Here is a 15,790-nt window from a genome sequence, read left to right as displayed (position 1 = left end):
TATCTGAGTTATTAGAGACATTAAGACATTACTAATGAGTTCTAATTTAATCTCAGCAGCCAGGCACGTATAGCAGTGAAACCTTTTATTAGGTTTCTATAATTGTGTTAAAAGTGATACCCTGAGGCTAATGCTGGAGCAGATGAAATTGCCAGGCTGTGTGCATGGCAGCTCTGACCTGACAGTGCTGTGAGGAGAGTGGGGCTTGCTCTTTGCTGGGCCCTCAATGCTCTGTGTTTTACATCAGGCTCCTGAACTGTCAGGGGCTTAGTGCTGTTTCTATTTAGGAGTGCCTTCTGTGTCATTCTGGCTCTGGACCAACAAATCCCAGTGCTCAGGCTCCTGGAGCATTCATGGGGGAAATATCTGGGTGGGGAAGGCCAGGAGTGCAGTTCCAGCTGAGATATCAGTATCCTTAAAGCTTTCTGGAGGAGAAGCAGGTTCCTGTGTGCCTCAGTTCAGAGGGCAGTGCCAGGGGCAGCTCTGGTAGCCATGGGTTCCTCCTAGCCAGGCTCAGCACAGAGCTCCTGCCATTTCAAACCTTTCCTGGTACAGCTCTGAGTTTTGCAAAGCCCTGTCAAACAAAACTGCAGAGGCCTGCTGTGGAAAACGACTGCTCGCTTTTTAAAATTTTATTAAACCTCAACAGAAACAACAAACAACTGAAAAAGGAAAAATTACAGCACTGGGAGCCCCCTGTGACTACTGGCCATGTGGCTTATCTACAAAATGGATGCTCTGCCTTTTATATCTTTAGTCCCTCTTAAAGTTTTGTCAGTCAGCTCTTTCTGTGCCATCCATTGGTGGAGATTCTTGACGGGAGCTCAGGTGTTGTGATGCTGCCCCTCCTGGTACCAAGCCAGCCTCCTCTGAATGTCTTAATACTAAGGTTATTACAAGGGGGGAAAGAGGACTATGGAATGACATCTTACAATAAAATCCTTATACATCTACATAATATTTATCTCTTAATTGTGAGAGCCAGCTATTACATTGCTTATCTATAAGCAGAAATGCTCTGGTGTCAGCATCCCAGCCCTGCAGATGCTGAGCAACATTTCCAGTCCCTGTGGTTGGACACTCTGTGTCTGACTGCATTGTTCTGCAGCCTGCATTTCAGTTTCACTGGGGCTCTGCTGGTGCCAGCTCTGAGCTGTGCTCCTTCCCTGTGCCCCAGTTCTGTCACAGGACACACGTGTTCAGGGGTGAGGTGGATCAGGGAGTCCATCCAGGTTAAAGTTAGCCCATCCAAGGAGCTCATTCCAGCCTGGGAGCAGCGTGCCCAGCCCGTGGTGAGTGCAGCCCTCCTGCTGCTGCTCCTGGCAGGGCCTTCAGTGGGGCCTGGGCCTTCACACTGTCCTTGTTTGCCATTTTTGAGATTAGATTGAGGTGTGAAACAAACCCACCTCCAAAATGGTACCTGACTCAGCTCAGTCTGTGACAACTTTGAACTTTGTTTGCAAACTTGTATAAAAATGTAGTGAATTGAAATATTTTACTTTGGTTTTGACCTTCTTGACATAAATTAGCTGCACTTTCAAATGAGAGTGGCTATCAACTGGAAGCAATATTTTAGAGTCAAATGAGATGTTTTTATTTATTTTTTTTTGAAGCTCCTCCCTGCGGGTTGGACTCAGTGAGCTGCTGACTGGAGCAGAGCCTGGTCCTTTGGGGGTGCCTCCTGATTTCTGGGTGCATCCTCGTGTTTTTGATCCCTGTCAGTTATGCATTGCTGTGCATCAGCCTGCAGGGCCAGGTGTGAGGGGCAGTGCAGGTGATGGTTCATGAATATTTCCATCCCAAGGCCTGCTCTGGGTTCTCTGCAGTGGCCTGGGGGAGAAACCCTCAGGAGGAATCGTGGCTCTCTGGAGAACTGGGGTGGTTTTCATGCACGTGTGCCCTCCAGCCCTGTTGGTGCTGTGTTTGCAGTGGTGGAAAACAGGGACCCCCTTGGGCACAGGGAGGGGCAGTGTGGGGACACACAGCTCCAGTAGAATGGCCCACACAGCCAGTGCTGGGGTGGCAGTGGGGAGCTTGGCCACCTGTGTGCCACTGGTGCTCCTGGCAAAGGTGTCTCCATCCCAGAGCCTGAGGGATGGGAGGGAGGTGGACACTGTGCCCCTTTTCCCTCAGGGCCTCTGTTTCTGCCTTGAGGTGGAGGGAAGGAAGGGAAGGAAGCCCCTGACATGCTGTCACACTTAAAACTGTGTGACATTTTGGGCTCTGATATTTATGTGTGCCCCTGCTTTGGGGTTTGATTGCTTAACAGTCTCCCTTTTTATCCTCCCCTTCTAAAAATGTGTATCTGTGGAGCTTCAGAAAATACTCGCCTGCAGTGTGTACCAGATCCTTTCTGGCACCTGCAAGCCCTGTGGTGCAGAACAAACAAACCCTGAGTGTGTCACCACAACTCTGTGATGTAGGTTCCCTTACCAAGGATACTAAACTTACTAAAACACGTACAAAGATGGAATGATTTTTAAAAAAATAAAAGCATTCTACAAGAATAAGGTTTTTAATCAGCCTCCAACTTTCTCTGTAGTTGCAAAGTGAGAGTGATTGCAGTGCCTTTAATTTTTTTTATTTTGATGAGCTGCCTGGGAGCTCAGAGATCTTTAAAGAAGGTTCCCCTAGTGTAAGAGGTGTGTAGGTGATTCCTTGAGGCACACTAGGGCTGAGTATTGGATCCTGATTTGAGGCAAGGTTATCACTCACACGTTCAAGTTTTGATACCTTTAGTGCAAGGTGTATGGTGGAAATATTCCCCCTTTGATGGTGCATCTTCATGACCATGATTGTGTTGTGCCCCTGACTGTGTTCAGGTGACTTTTGTGCCCAGTGTTCTTAAGAGTGTAAAAGAACTTATCAGCTGAGAATTTCACGTTACTCAAATCATCCCAACTTTGTGTCCTTCTGACAGCAGCTGAGTTTCACATTGTCACTCCCTGTGGGCTTTGTCTTGTTTCAAAATTGAAAATGTGGTGGTTCTGACATTAAGATGCATTTCTTTTATGGTGCGAATTCGGGGGTTTTCTAATTTTTATGTTTTTCTTGTTTGCTTTAAGAGTCAGATTTACAGATCTGCCAGCACAGGGCACCAACGTGTTGCACCAAGAAGATGGAAGAAAGTTACCAAGCAGCTGTTCGGAGGGAGAGGGCTCAGAGCATCCAGGCCCTGAACTTTGAGCTGAAGTACATGATTGTTGGTCACATCACAGCTTTTCAAGGTAGGACATTTGGAATAGTTTGTAACAGTATTCTCTGCAATTCAAAGGAAAGTTCTTATCTTTATTTTTCATTCCTCTTGCATTTCATGCTCTTGTCACTGCCTTATGGTTTGCTTGCCAGTTCTTTGACGGTTGTGCTTTGGGATAAAGGTGATGGCACTTAATCTTGACTGGTATGTTAAGCATCTTCCTAAATCTAATTAGGAACAGATTGAAGGGGTTTCTGGGGTTAGTGTGGATTTTTTAAAGGCATTTTAAAGTGTCCTTTCAGTGCTTGCTGGTCATGCTTTTTGATATTCTCTTATGTTGCTAAACCATTACAGGTGTAGAACATTAAATGAAGATGCATTTGTTTGTGGATGCTGAAAAATGAGTGCTCTGACATGTCAAATGAGAATACAGCTCTTACTTCATGACAAAATGCAAGATTCCTTGCTCTAACAGACACCTATCAGACTATTTAGCTCCTCCATGCAGGTGGTTATTGTACTCTTACAGGGAGGAAAATGCTTGGGGAGAACTCTGCACTGTAGTGTTGGGTACTGCAGGCTTTTCTCTAGAAGGGCATTTAAACATAGGCTGTGAACTTTAAACTTATGGTAGCTGAGTGATTAAATCAGTCAGTGAGTGGTGAATGCAGCTTCCTGACCTCTGTGGGCCCAATTATGTGCTTAATTTTAACTCTGCTTTGCTGTGTTCAGTGCTGAGCACCCTCATGCAATGGGCTCTGAAACGAAGCCAGTAGTTATTAAAATACCAAGTGCTGAGGCCTGGGTGATTAAGATCTATTGTTAGAAGGCAGGTTTTATCAGTGGTATCTTTTTTTGTCTGGTTTCTCCCATTTGAGTAAAAATACTATAAATAAAAGATGTGACTGACAGTTAATAAGAGACAGCATATTATCAAAAATTGACAATAAGTGATGGTGGAAGTCTGAAATAGACATGAAAGGGGCAAGAGAAAAATTTTCTTCTTTTGTTTTTTTTTTTTTTTATATCATTGCTTTTTTTATCTACAAGTGAGAAAAGTGAGAAATGGCATTTTTGGGTTTATTTTACAATTAATTTTTGAAAATGTTTGATATCCCCTTTCATTAAAGAATTGGCTTGGAGGGCACTTCAGAGGAGCACTGTAGTGAAAGAGTGCCTGTTGGCATTGTTAAATGCTGCTTATTCATTCAAGCAATCTTTCAGTATTATGATTGAATAAAGGTAAGGTCAGAATAGATTGACCTAGCAGCCCCTTTGGGTCAAGCCAGAGCCTTTATTGTCCATTGCAGATGAAGCCTTTTGATGGAATGAAAGCAGTAGTTAGACATTTCACACAGTTTAAATTTACAAGCATTTTCTGGAAGTGGGTAAATAGCTTGTTTGTTGTGACTTGCTGTGGCTGGCCTTCTGTCTGCATTAGGTGGGAACACTTGAAAAATGTAACTTTGCTGGCTTGCACTGGGAGCTGCTTTTGTTCTTTGGTTTTGTCCCAGGTGTCAGGGAAAAGCCTCTCTCTTTATCTTGTGCTGGATCAACATTCTGTTGCTAAGAGTGGTGCTGTGCGAGACATTTACTGAGAGAGAAGATCTTTGCATTGAATTAACTCTGTCCTTTTGGGCTGTTTTCACTTGTTGCTATTTTGAATGATAAAGTGAGTGTGCCAACAGCACATTTTACAGCCTGAGAAAAGGAAACCCTGATTTTTAGAAGCTTTCAGATGCTTTTTAGATTTCGTGGTTTTTTGCAGCAGGGAGAACTGACTCAGACTTACTGAAAAATAGGACTTTATTAATTTGTATGGAGTGGTGTTTACTTGTACAATTTTCATGCACAATTTACTTTTATATATACACATTTTTAGTACTGTTAGTATAGTCAAAGCAAAGCAGTAGTTAGCCTTGCTGCCTGCTTCTGAGAAAAGGAAATCTAAGCTTGTTTTTATGCACTTTAAGCAGACAATACTGTTCATATTACACCAATGCTGATGAAATAATTTTCAAGATTACTGTGATGTAAGAGATGGATTTTCAGTAGTCCATCACTGAGAACATAGTGGTGGCAGTTAAATTTCATTGGGAAAAAGAGAAAACTTTTTTGGAAGGGGAGACACCCAAAGAGAACGTTGGTTTCTGGTTTTTTTTAAGTTATCATCTCCTTATATTCTTTCAAAGAAGTCACAAGACAGTTCTGGGGACATTTAGGTGCCACAAGTATTAATAATAAGGAGCTTTCTCAGGTGAGTAGGAGTTTTGATATGAATTTGGTTAAATATTTCTTCTACACTGCCTTGGCACTGCAGTTGTTTGTGGGTATTTTGGACTTGAAGAGATACTGTTTGGGGTTTTCTTCTTGAAAGTGAAAATGTTATTGAAGTAGCTTTGCCCACAACTGAAATAAGACAATTTTCACAGGTGGATTCAGTTGTGCAGGATAATTAGTCTGTAAGACCTGATGAAATCTATCACAGCTGTGGGCAGGCTTGTTGTATTTGGGCTAGTGCCCAATCCATTTATATGGACAACTTCAGCACTAAGATTGTCCCACTACTTTTCCCCTTTAAAGTTTCCAATGTTAGCAGTGTTTTTGCTCAGACACTTTACAGAATCAAGCCTCTGCATGGATGTGTTTTGCTGGAATGCCTGTCTCAAGGGCTCATAGCACTGATCTGAGTAGGAAGAGCCCCTCTGGCACCAACTGCAGAGAAAAATGCCCTCCCCATGAGAAGCAGGACAGGGGAATGGAAGGGCCTGCTTGGGAGGCACAGCATCACAATCAGCTCCTGCAAAACCATACAGGGACACAACATCTGGGGCCCTGGCAGGTTGAATGCAAGCAAGGCCTGTGGGAGAGTTTCATAGAAAGCTGATGCATTTCTTTCTCTTCATGTTCTGGTCCATGGTGTAGCCTCGAGGTCCTAGCCATGGTTTTAGTCCCTCTACAGATGTGTGACTGCTCCAAATGGAATCATAGGCAAGGAGGAGGAGGGGCATGAGATGAGTGAGTGATCCAGGCTGTAATAGGAGCAGTGTGACAGAGGGGAATGTGCCTGTTGTGATGATCCTCCCTGTCAGCCTCTGGCTCTGCACAGCTGGCTTTGTTGTGGGTGCATTTTGGAGCAGGTCACTTTGTCCCACCCAAAGATGTGCCTGCCTGTCTTTGCTCCTGTGGCTGCAGCCTGAAATGCCCAGCAGAACTATTTAAATGAATGATGAAACAGGACACTTTCATTTTGTATCTCACTTTCCCCTGTGATAACCAGAAGATTCTCCTCTGAACTTACTGCTTCCTTTGTTGCAGTGGTTATTTTAGGCTTGCCTGTAAACAAATGTATTGTTTTAGATGGATATCTTTGTGGTGATGGTACCAGTCATCCATCCCTGCCCCAATTTCCTCATGCAGTCCCTGCACCCCTTGGGGACACTTCCAAGTGTGGCAAGTGCTTAATTGTTAATGGATTAGGAGCAGTGTGGGTGTGCAGGCTGACAGTGCTGTCAGAAGAGGTATGGATAGTCTGACAGGAAAGCTTTGTTGTGGTCAGACAGCAGAGAGAACCTGGCCTCCCTTTTCTGTGTCCTTTATGGAGTGCTAACAGGTGCCACATGAGGACCCACAGACAGCTTGGCTCTGCTCCTGTCATCGTATGCTGAGGCTAATTTGAGGTAATGAGAATCCAGACACTGATAATTTATTTGTTCTGCTGATGGTCTCTGCACAGAGGCAGAACAAGATACTTTTAAACCTACATCACTTTTCAGTCACCAAATCAGCAGCTGTCAGAGATCTGGTGAAAAACTTTGAGCTCAACAGTTTAAAAGAATTACTGTTCTCTGCACTTGTTTTTACAGTAGGCAATAGGGATTGTTCACTTAATCTCTGAAGAGAAAGCTTCCATGAACAAAGTCTGTTGGTCATAGAGCACTAATTTGTCTTGCTTTTCTGAAATGACATTCATCTGACCTTGAGGGTTGGGTGCTGGGACCATTTCCAGTGTTCTCCCAGCTACAGGAGGGAGGATGAGCTTTGGAGCTCTGTTCTTCTCACTTCTAACCCACAGGGCTTGGCAAAGCTGTGCTCACCTTCTGCTTTCTACAGAATGGGAAGGTGCTGGTTGGGTAAGCACCTTGCTGCAGTTTCTAATAGCTGCAGGTGCCCTGACCTTGCAGTGCTTGCACATTGGTTTGCCCTGTTGCCATCTGATCCAAGCAGGAAACTTGGGAAGGACATGAGTGACAGAAAGGGAAGCTTGTTGTAGCAGTCCAGGACTTCTGGTTGTCAGTAAAATGCCTGAAAGTTAATGCCTTGTTTATCCATAAAGTCCTAAAGCACAAAGATTTTCCTCTGAAAGCCTCCATGGGGAATGGGAATGACTGGATGGTTTCAGGGATCTTGGGATGGATAACACCAGTGGGCCCATTAATCAACTGATCCAAGCTCTCCCAGAAGGGAATCATACACTACAGTGCACTCAGGCTTGTGTGGAGTCAAAAACATTTTCTGTTCTCATTTGGCTCTCTTGCAGTGTTCCTGATACTTATTTTTACTCAATTTAGGAATATCAGCTTGAAATAGGGGTGTCTGGTTGGTGGTGTTGAAGTGCAATGACATTTACAAAACAAAGACTTGGCTGTAGAAGTGCACTCTGGTTTGAAGTAAATTACTGCATGAAGTGTAGCCACAATGCTGAGATGGATGCAGTCCAAAATCGATGAGCTGTTTAAAAAAAAGCCAACCATCACCAGCAGAAACCTGCCAAAGCTCACCACCAGTGCTTCTGGTTCCTGTTATTTACTGCTGGATTACAGAAATGCAGAAGTGTTGTTTTCTAATTAGGTTTTTGTAGTCCTGTACTGCTTGGTTATTTACTCAGCCAAGTTGTTCCCCACCCCTTCCCACTTGTGTTGTGCTCTGCTGACCTTTGGGCTGGAAGTTCCAGTCTCACAGCAGGGAGTTCTGCAGTCTTTCATTAACAAGGCACAAAATACCCAGTGACAAAATACCACCCAAACCCAGGAAGAAGAAGGTGAAGAAGAAGGACCAGTCTCTGCCCTAAAACCTCCATCTTGCACCATATATATTACTATATTCTAAAACCTCAAACTCTAATTTTTCCACCATGTGATATCACACACTTCTATTCAAACTCCACACCCACTATCTCAGTTCTGTCATTTCATTTTGGAACCTTCTCCGTGTCCTCAGGTCAAATGCAGTGTTCTCCTGGGCTCAGTGCCTGGCAGCACAGAAAGTCTAAAATTCTCAGCATCCAGGACTCCAACAGGCCAGGATGCAGAGTTTGGTTTTGCTCTAGGCAAGAATGATTCCCACTAGAGGGAGAGGCTCTGCTGGAGCATTCCTGTCCCCCTCCTGCTCCAGGGCCCCAGTGGATCTGTGTCCTCAGCAGCAGTGAGAGCTGTGCATGCCTCCAAGGCTGCAGTGTCCCTTCCCAGCTGTGCAGCCCTGCTGGCTGCCTTTGGGGCTGTAGGTACAGAAGCCTGAGTTCATCCCCATGACCAAACCAGGCTCAGCTCAGCTGCTGCTGGTCCTTGTTGAAATGCAGACACAGCACTGCACTGGGTACTCTCACAGACTTCAGGCACTGGTGGAGTACCTCAGTGTGGGTGTATTGGTGCTGCAGGCAGGTAAAGGGAGGAACAGGGTGGAACATCATATACCCTAGGATATCTCTAAAAAAGGATTTTCTAGGGACCTTGGAGAGGAAGGAATTTTGTCTGACTGTAGTCTCGTGAGGTGTTTGCTGCAGGAGTGAGAGATGCTCCTTTTGTCCTTGATCTTGGCATGGTTGGGCTGCTTTGCCCTAAATGAGGGCATGGGCAGTAAATGAACAGGGAAATCTATCAGAAATATGGACATGCTTCCCTCCTTCCCTGGAAATTGATAATTCCAGAGCTTGCCAAGTGTAGGCCAAGATGTACCAATTATCCAGTGGTGTGATTATCCATTGTTGGGCTCACTGTCCCTTAATTCCCTTCTTGCCAGGTTATCTTTTGGTTGCCACAGCAGAACTGGCAGTGTTGACTGTGTGCTGATGCTGTTTAATTGTGCTTCAGCTCTCCTGCTCTAAACACACTGCCTACTTGTTCCATGGTGTCCATTGATCCTGAAATTTTACCATTACAAATATTGCCTGTAAGATTTTATCTTCTATGTGCCATGTATGGTTTTAGAGCCCAGGGCTTTGCCAAGATTTCAGTCTTTGCATGTGGGTTGGTGGAAGGGGTTGTTAAATTCTTTCCTGTAATTGTCCTTCTCTCAGCAAAATAAAAGGTTTGCAATGTGCTGTTCCCTAATGCTCTCACTTTTTATCTTCTGAATGTGCAAAATTAAAAGAAAATCTTGGTGGGGGCCAGGGACTGTGAGTAAATATTAACATTACATTGTGAATGGAGATTATTGAACCCTCTGTGCAGCTTATGTGTTCTGTCTCTAAACTTTCTGAATGGTGTGAGGTGGTATTTTCTTTTTGGCTGAAGGACTACCTGTGGTGCTTTGGAGTGATACCTTTTCAGAAGCTGTGTGTACATTTTTGTCAAGATTCTAGATTCAGATTGATGCTTTCATGCTGTACATTACTGAAAGAATTAATATGTTTCTTACTTGGTGCCAACAATACAATATTGTTCCATTTTTCATAGAAATTGAAATCATTGAGATCTACTATCTATGAATAGTTTAAGAAATTTACTTTATTTCTATGTACAGGTTGAAAATTTAATAGGGAAAAGTCCCAAATAAAACCTTTAAATAAAATCTACCTTTAAATTTTTCCTGTAGTACCTATTAAACATAAAATGAGCTTGTGGAGAAGTTAATTCCAGCCTCTCATGTCCTGTAAGAGTGTGTGCCTCTAGATTCTTCCCATACTGTTTGATTTCCCATAGGGTACATTACAAAAAGCAAGTATCTGATGGTTTTATATGGCTTTCACTGTTTTTTTTCAAGGTTATTTAAATGGTACTGAAAAGGTAATTTCCCTAATCAAACTACTGATCCCATTCTGTGTTTCCCTGATAATGCTCCCCTCCTGCATCTAAAATACAGCTTTCATTCAGTTTTTTCCACTGTAACCCATGCTGCTGGTCACCTGCTGGGATCCAAATGTCAGGTACAGTAGTAATTACAGGCCAGTAATTCCAGCCTTTTCTCCTAGTATAAAAAATCAAATGGGAACAGTTTTGGCATGTTAGAGATGTGTGAGCTGTAAAGATTCTCTGTGCCTTCACTGCCAGGATTTATCCACCTGTGATGCTGGTGTTTTATCAGCATCTCTGACTCCTCTGGAATGTAAATACCTGTTGGTCTTGGTGGTAATTTCTGTGTGTTTCTGATTGCATTAATGTATCCCTTGGCTGCTGCTTGTCATTTGGGCAGCTTGTTAGGAAGAAAATCACAAGTCTTTAAAAGAACACAGGAAAAATCAGAAGAATAATGGAGGAAATAAGAAAATTCTGGTGACTGTGCTTTCAAATCAAGTGGAAAAATAAATGAAAACCTAGGGAAGGATGCTTAATTCTAGCTGTAAAAAGGAAATCACTGTCCTGCAAACCAAATTCAGAAATGATCACATCCACATAAGTCTTTATAGGGTAACTACAGCTGGTGACAGCATTGTTAATAGTGGATTTCTCCTTAAACATAGGAAAACCCTCCATTAAGTGTTACCTTTTAGACTGAAATCACCTTTTATGCAGTGGCAGTGAGCAGTCACCCTTGGCAGTGCCCAGCACTGTGAGCAGCTCCTGTTACAGCAGTTCCTGAGTGCAGCTTTGCTTTGGGAAATGCTGCAGTTCTTCCAGCATGTGCAGAGCTGTGCTTGTGGATAACTGGAGAATATTGCCAGAAGCTGACCCTGGAAATCATTATACACTTGTCAGTATTGAAGTTTTTGGCTGGTTCCTGGGATTGCAGTGCTTTGATTGCCACCTTTTATGCAGTGGCAATGAGCAGTCACCCTTGGCAGTGCCCAGCTCTGTGAGCAGCTCCTGTTACAGCAATTCCTGAGTGCAGCTTTGCTTTGGGAAATGCTGCAGCTCCTCCTGAGGAGTGCACCTGCAGAGCTGTGCTTGTGGATAACAAGAATATTGCCAGAAGCTGACACTGGAAATCATTATACACTTATCAGTATTGAAGGTTTTGGCTGGTTCCTGGGATTGCAGTGCTTTGACTGCTAAGCAGAAGTGCTGTATTGTTTAGATATCTTTGTAACATTCAATTTATTAAATACAGATTTTATGGAACTCTTTGGCCTGAGGCTTTGAAAGGACAGGATGATTCCATGTGAAGTGGTGAGAGAAATAAACATTAAATACATTTGAAAGGAAACAGCAAATCATCCAGATAAGATATCATCCATTTAGCCTTGACAATCATCGTGTAAACTTTCTTCCTGAGCTTGTCTGCCTGTGGCTGCCATTTGATGCCTGGAATGTCAGCAATTTGGGGCAGGGACAGTCTCTTCATCATCTATTTATAACTGCTTTTCAGGCAATGTGGCTAGGGCATCGTGGTGCTACAACAAGAAATCTAATGAACATGCACACACACACATATATATAATGTGGTCATGTATTTGGTTATCTTCCATCCCTGTCCATATTTCACCTGTTGGTGTTTGTATTTGTTTTTTTCTTCCTCTTTGTTCTCTCCAGTGCCTTGTCAGGCTGTTGATTGTATTTTCAGAGTACAAAAACATGGTGGAACTGTAGCCCAACAAACTAATGAGATGTTAGTTGAGATAGAAACCACAAAGATGGCTGGAGACAAAGTGTTCATTCATTAAAAAAAAAAAAAAGATCAAAAGCCTGCAAAAGCAAAGTGAGCAAATGAATCTGAGGACTTGGCTACCTGGTATATCTCCTTTATTGTCCTTTCTTCTGGAGTTGCACACCTAATTCCCAACCTTGTTGTGAAATTTCTGTTGTCTCCTTCCTGTGCTCTAGAAGGTGGGTGGTTTTGTCCCTTTGTTTCCCTTTTGTTCTCACGTGGTGTTTCCATCAGGAAATTCCCATCATGACTGCCCCAGTCTGGTTTCATCCATCCCTCAGCCCAGGGGCTCTGCTGCTGGCTGTGGGAAAGCTTCAGGAAATCTGAAATCCAACTGTTGCCCCTGCAGCTGAGGCTCAGGTTCTTGCTTGCCAAAGTCAGGCTGACATTTTGAAAAAGAAGTGGGCGTAGACCTGAGAAAGAATGTCTTCTGACAAATTTCTGAATAAGGGTGTAAGTGTGTGAAGATCCTGCACAAAGGATTTTTTTTTTTTCAAAGTGGTTTTTGGAATGAAAAGACCACTGACTGCCAGTTTGGGGGTATTTCAATGATAATTCAGCTTTTTATTGCACATCCTTCTCTCCCAAAGATGAGCAGTTGTTAAAAATTCCTTTTGTTGTTTTATTAGTCCTTTACTTGTGAATTTGAAAACAGGAGAGGCACTTTCTTAGGCCATTTCTGGATCCAAAACTGCAGATGTTTTTTGAGCAAGAGCATTGGTACTGCAATATTGTAAATGCTGGGCAGCTCAATAAAAATATGAGTAAAAACCTTATAGAGAACTGGGTGTAAAAGGACAGAAATTCTTCATTTTCACTGTTGTATTTTCAGACTTAAAAAGAAAATTACTGGGACTGCAAAGTTAAGAGAGCAGAATCACAAAGCAAGTGTGTTCAGGGGAGCACAGGAGATAGAAATAAATTCCAGTCTCAGCTCTGTGCCCCAGTGATGGTGGCATTTGCAGTGTGCCAGCTGTAGACTCAGTGGATGAATACTGCACTCAGGAAATTAAAGTTTTTTTTTTTTAGGTTTATGTATACACTGCCATTGGGGTTTTTTTTGGCCTTGGTTTAGAAGGCAAAGGTAGAATGACTTAGATTATTTTGGGATTTTTAGCCAAATTAGTGAATCTGTTATGCAGATGTAATCTGTTTCTGCTTTTAGAGTAATTTGAACGTGTGCCTTTTAGTAATGCTGTGTAACAAAATGCATTACTGATCTAAACTGTTAGGTGTGTCTGGTTGTGAAAAAAGAGAATAAAGTTTTCTTTTCACACAGTTATGGACAGAAAGGGACTCATTGCTGTTGTGGGGTATTTTATTGGTAGGCTGGGGCTGAGAAGATCACAGTTCCTGTAACACAAGAGACAGCAGCACAGACACATGCAGGGTGTGCAAAACCAACAGGGTCGTGTAGTTCAGTGTAAGACAGAGTGTTCTGAGTTATGTTGGGGTTTTTAGATCAGATTTCAGAATTCATGTTGGATCTTGGCTCACAGTTTCCTTGATACTCTGCAGTGTCATGGCTTCCCTGGTCACCCACCAGCTGAGAGCTTTGGGATTGGCAGGCTTGGAGGAGGCTTTAGTTTAAAAAGAGATGTACTTGATTTTAAATGACTTCAGACAAAACATGTTCAAAAGTTTTTAGAATTACTTTGGAGGTAAGGAAGCAAACCCTGCTGGTGTGTTTCTTTTGTGATTGTGTCCTTTTTTTGTGATTTTATTTTTTTGATTGCCCTGTGGCAAGGGTGTCAGAGGTGCTTTGGACCAGCCCTGTGTACACCAGTGTGGGGAGAGGGGCATTTCTAAGGAAATGCCAGCATATCCAACTAGCTGCTGTGCTATAACCATGTAGAGGTGTCTGCTCAAATCCATGGTATGTCAACACAATTCTCACTAAAACTGACTTTTCCATATGATTTTTAATGGACATGGCTTTCCATCTGTCCTCAGAAATATCAGTTAGATGACATGTGCAGCATATCAGATATGAAGTTAATTGAAGTAATGAAGTGGATTCCTGGTCCTGTGCCTTTTTCAGGGACATCTGTTTGGATTGCATTTCTCCACTTCAGACCTTGCAGATGGACTGTGAATATTCTGGAAGCTGCTATTGGGTTGGTTGTTGTTTGATATTTTCCTGAGACTTGGGGTTTCCTTAATGAAGTACTGAATCTCTTAATTGTCATCAGCCTGACAAATAGCCCAAGACATTTTCTCTACATTCAGATTTGGGGATTAGGAAAATTTATGTTATAAATAAAATGTGCTGCATTATTTTCTATGCATTTCAGTGGGGAAAGGATTGATGCTCCTGCCTAGCAGCTTCCCATTGAAATTGAAACTTAAAATTTTAAGTTTTATTTCTTTACATTATCAACTTTTTTCTTTTAATTACTATTAATAAAACTTTCTTTATAACCTTTTAAAATTTTAAACCTACTTTACCTTTCTCCTAATACTATCTCACAACAAAAAATAAATACATTAATAGTTAACCAACACTAAAGCCCACCATGCTCATCAACACATCCATTAAAAAATCTCAAAATTAAAAAAATTTAAAATTAACAAACCAAAACCACTCTACCCTTCCCTGTTCTTCAAGCATGGTGTGGAGGAGCTCTGGGCCTTGGAGTGAATCTGAGTGAAAGCAATGGAAGAATAGGACTTGCAAGTAAGGAATTCATGGGTCCTGCCTTCCCTGCATACTCCCAGATCCTTCCCTCAGTCCTACAGGCCTGTTCATAACAATTAAAGGGTGTTTTTTCTCACATGTGAAAGGATTCAACAGTTTTGTCCTGCTGAACACAACTTCATCTGCTCGGAATCTTTCCAGTGGAAAGAGAAAGGCTTGAGATTGGCTCTCTTCATTTTCCTGTATTGAGACTTGTGTCTTTGTACCATGCTAAAATTAGATGGTTTACATTTGGAAGGTAAGGATTGATGCAAACCTTCATGGATTCTTTACAGAAAGAAGAGCTTTAATAGTTCTCACCCTTTTTGCCACCACTGTTTTGCAGCTGTGTCATTTTTTTTTCTGATTTGTTCTGTCAAATGCTTGTGAGAGCTTCCTTCAGCCTCTTTTAGATTGCTGTGGGAAAAGAGGTGTGTCTGTAGGGGATATAATAATTTCTTTACCCTTTCTGTTATTGCTTTTATTGGGTTTCATAGCATTTATTGTGAACAGAAGGCTGTGGACAGGAGTAGATGCTTTTCATAACAATCCATTGTATGTCTCTGCTTTTAGGATTTTAGAGATGCACATGTGGAAACATGGAACTTGTAGATCTCTTTTTGTCCCTTTTAGCTGTGTTCTGAGAAGGCTTCTTGGTAGTATCTGCATTTTCCATGCATGCCCAGGGATTGCTGGAATGTTTGAAGCCCTGTGCCCCAGGGGCACCTTGTGCAGAGCTCCCTGCTCTGCAACCTCTCCTCATTCCTTCTCCCCCTGACCAGGCCCAGCCCAGCTGCAGGCTCCTGTTCCACCCCAGAACAGTGCTCATACAGCTGGGTAGGCAGGAATTTTGGGGGGATAAATAGCATTCTGAGAAATACCAGCTGACCAGCAGACAGAAAGCAGTTATCTAAGCTAGAATGTCTTTTCTACATGCATTTAATCACTTCCTCATGTGTGATATCCTCCTTTTCTCTCTCAGCAGTTTTGGGCCAGGTGGTTGTGTGAAAGTCCTAACAGGAAATATGGCCCAGTCTCTCTGGAATACCTTCCTTCTGTTCCTACCTGTGCAGATTGCTCTAAGGAAAACTTCTGACATGTGGCAACGAGCTGAT

At 42.7% G+C, this 15,790-nt stretch overlaps 1 protein-coding gene across 2 annotated transcripts in view; it reads left to right on the top strand.

Annotated features, from left to right (window-relative positions):
* The window catches only part of LOC139594747 (glypican-5-like), a 381,452-nt gene that overhangs the window by 22,477 nt on the left and 343,185 nt on the right, over nt 1–15,790 (top strand). For both annotated transcript variants that reach the window (XM_071437119.1, XM_071437118.1), the window contains exon 2: nt 3,066–3,227. In XM_071437119.1, coding sequence (XP_071293220.1) covers nt 3,066–3,227 — 162 coding nt within the window. The remainder of the gene's footprint in view (nt 1–3,065; nt 3,228–15,790) is intronic.

This window comes from Agelaius tricolor, unplaced genomic scaffold (assembly GCF_023055355.1).
Source record: "Agelaius tricolor isolate 1412-34295 unplaced genomic scaffold, bAgeTri1.0.p SCAF_12, whole genome shotgun sequence".
NCBI lineage: Eukaryota > Metazoa > Chordata > Aves > Passeriformes > Icteridae > Agelaius > Agelaius tricolor.
Note: the sequence above shows the minus strand (reverse complement) of the source record. Positions and strands in the feature narration are given on the sequence as shown.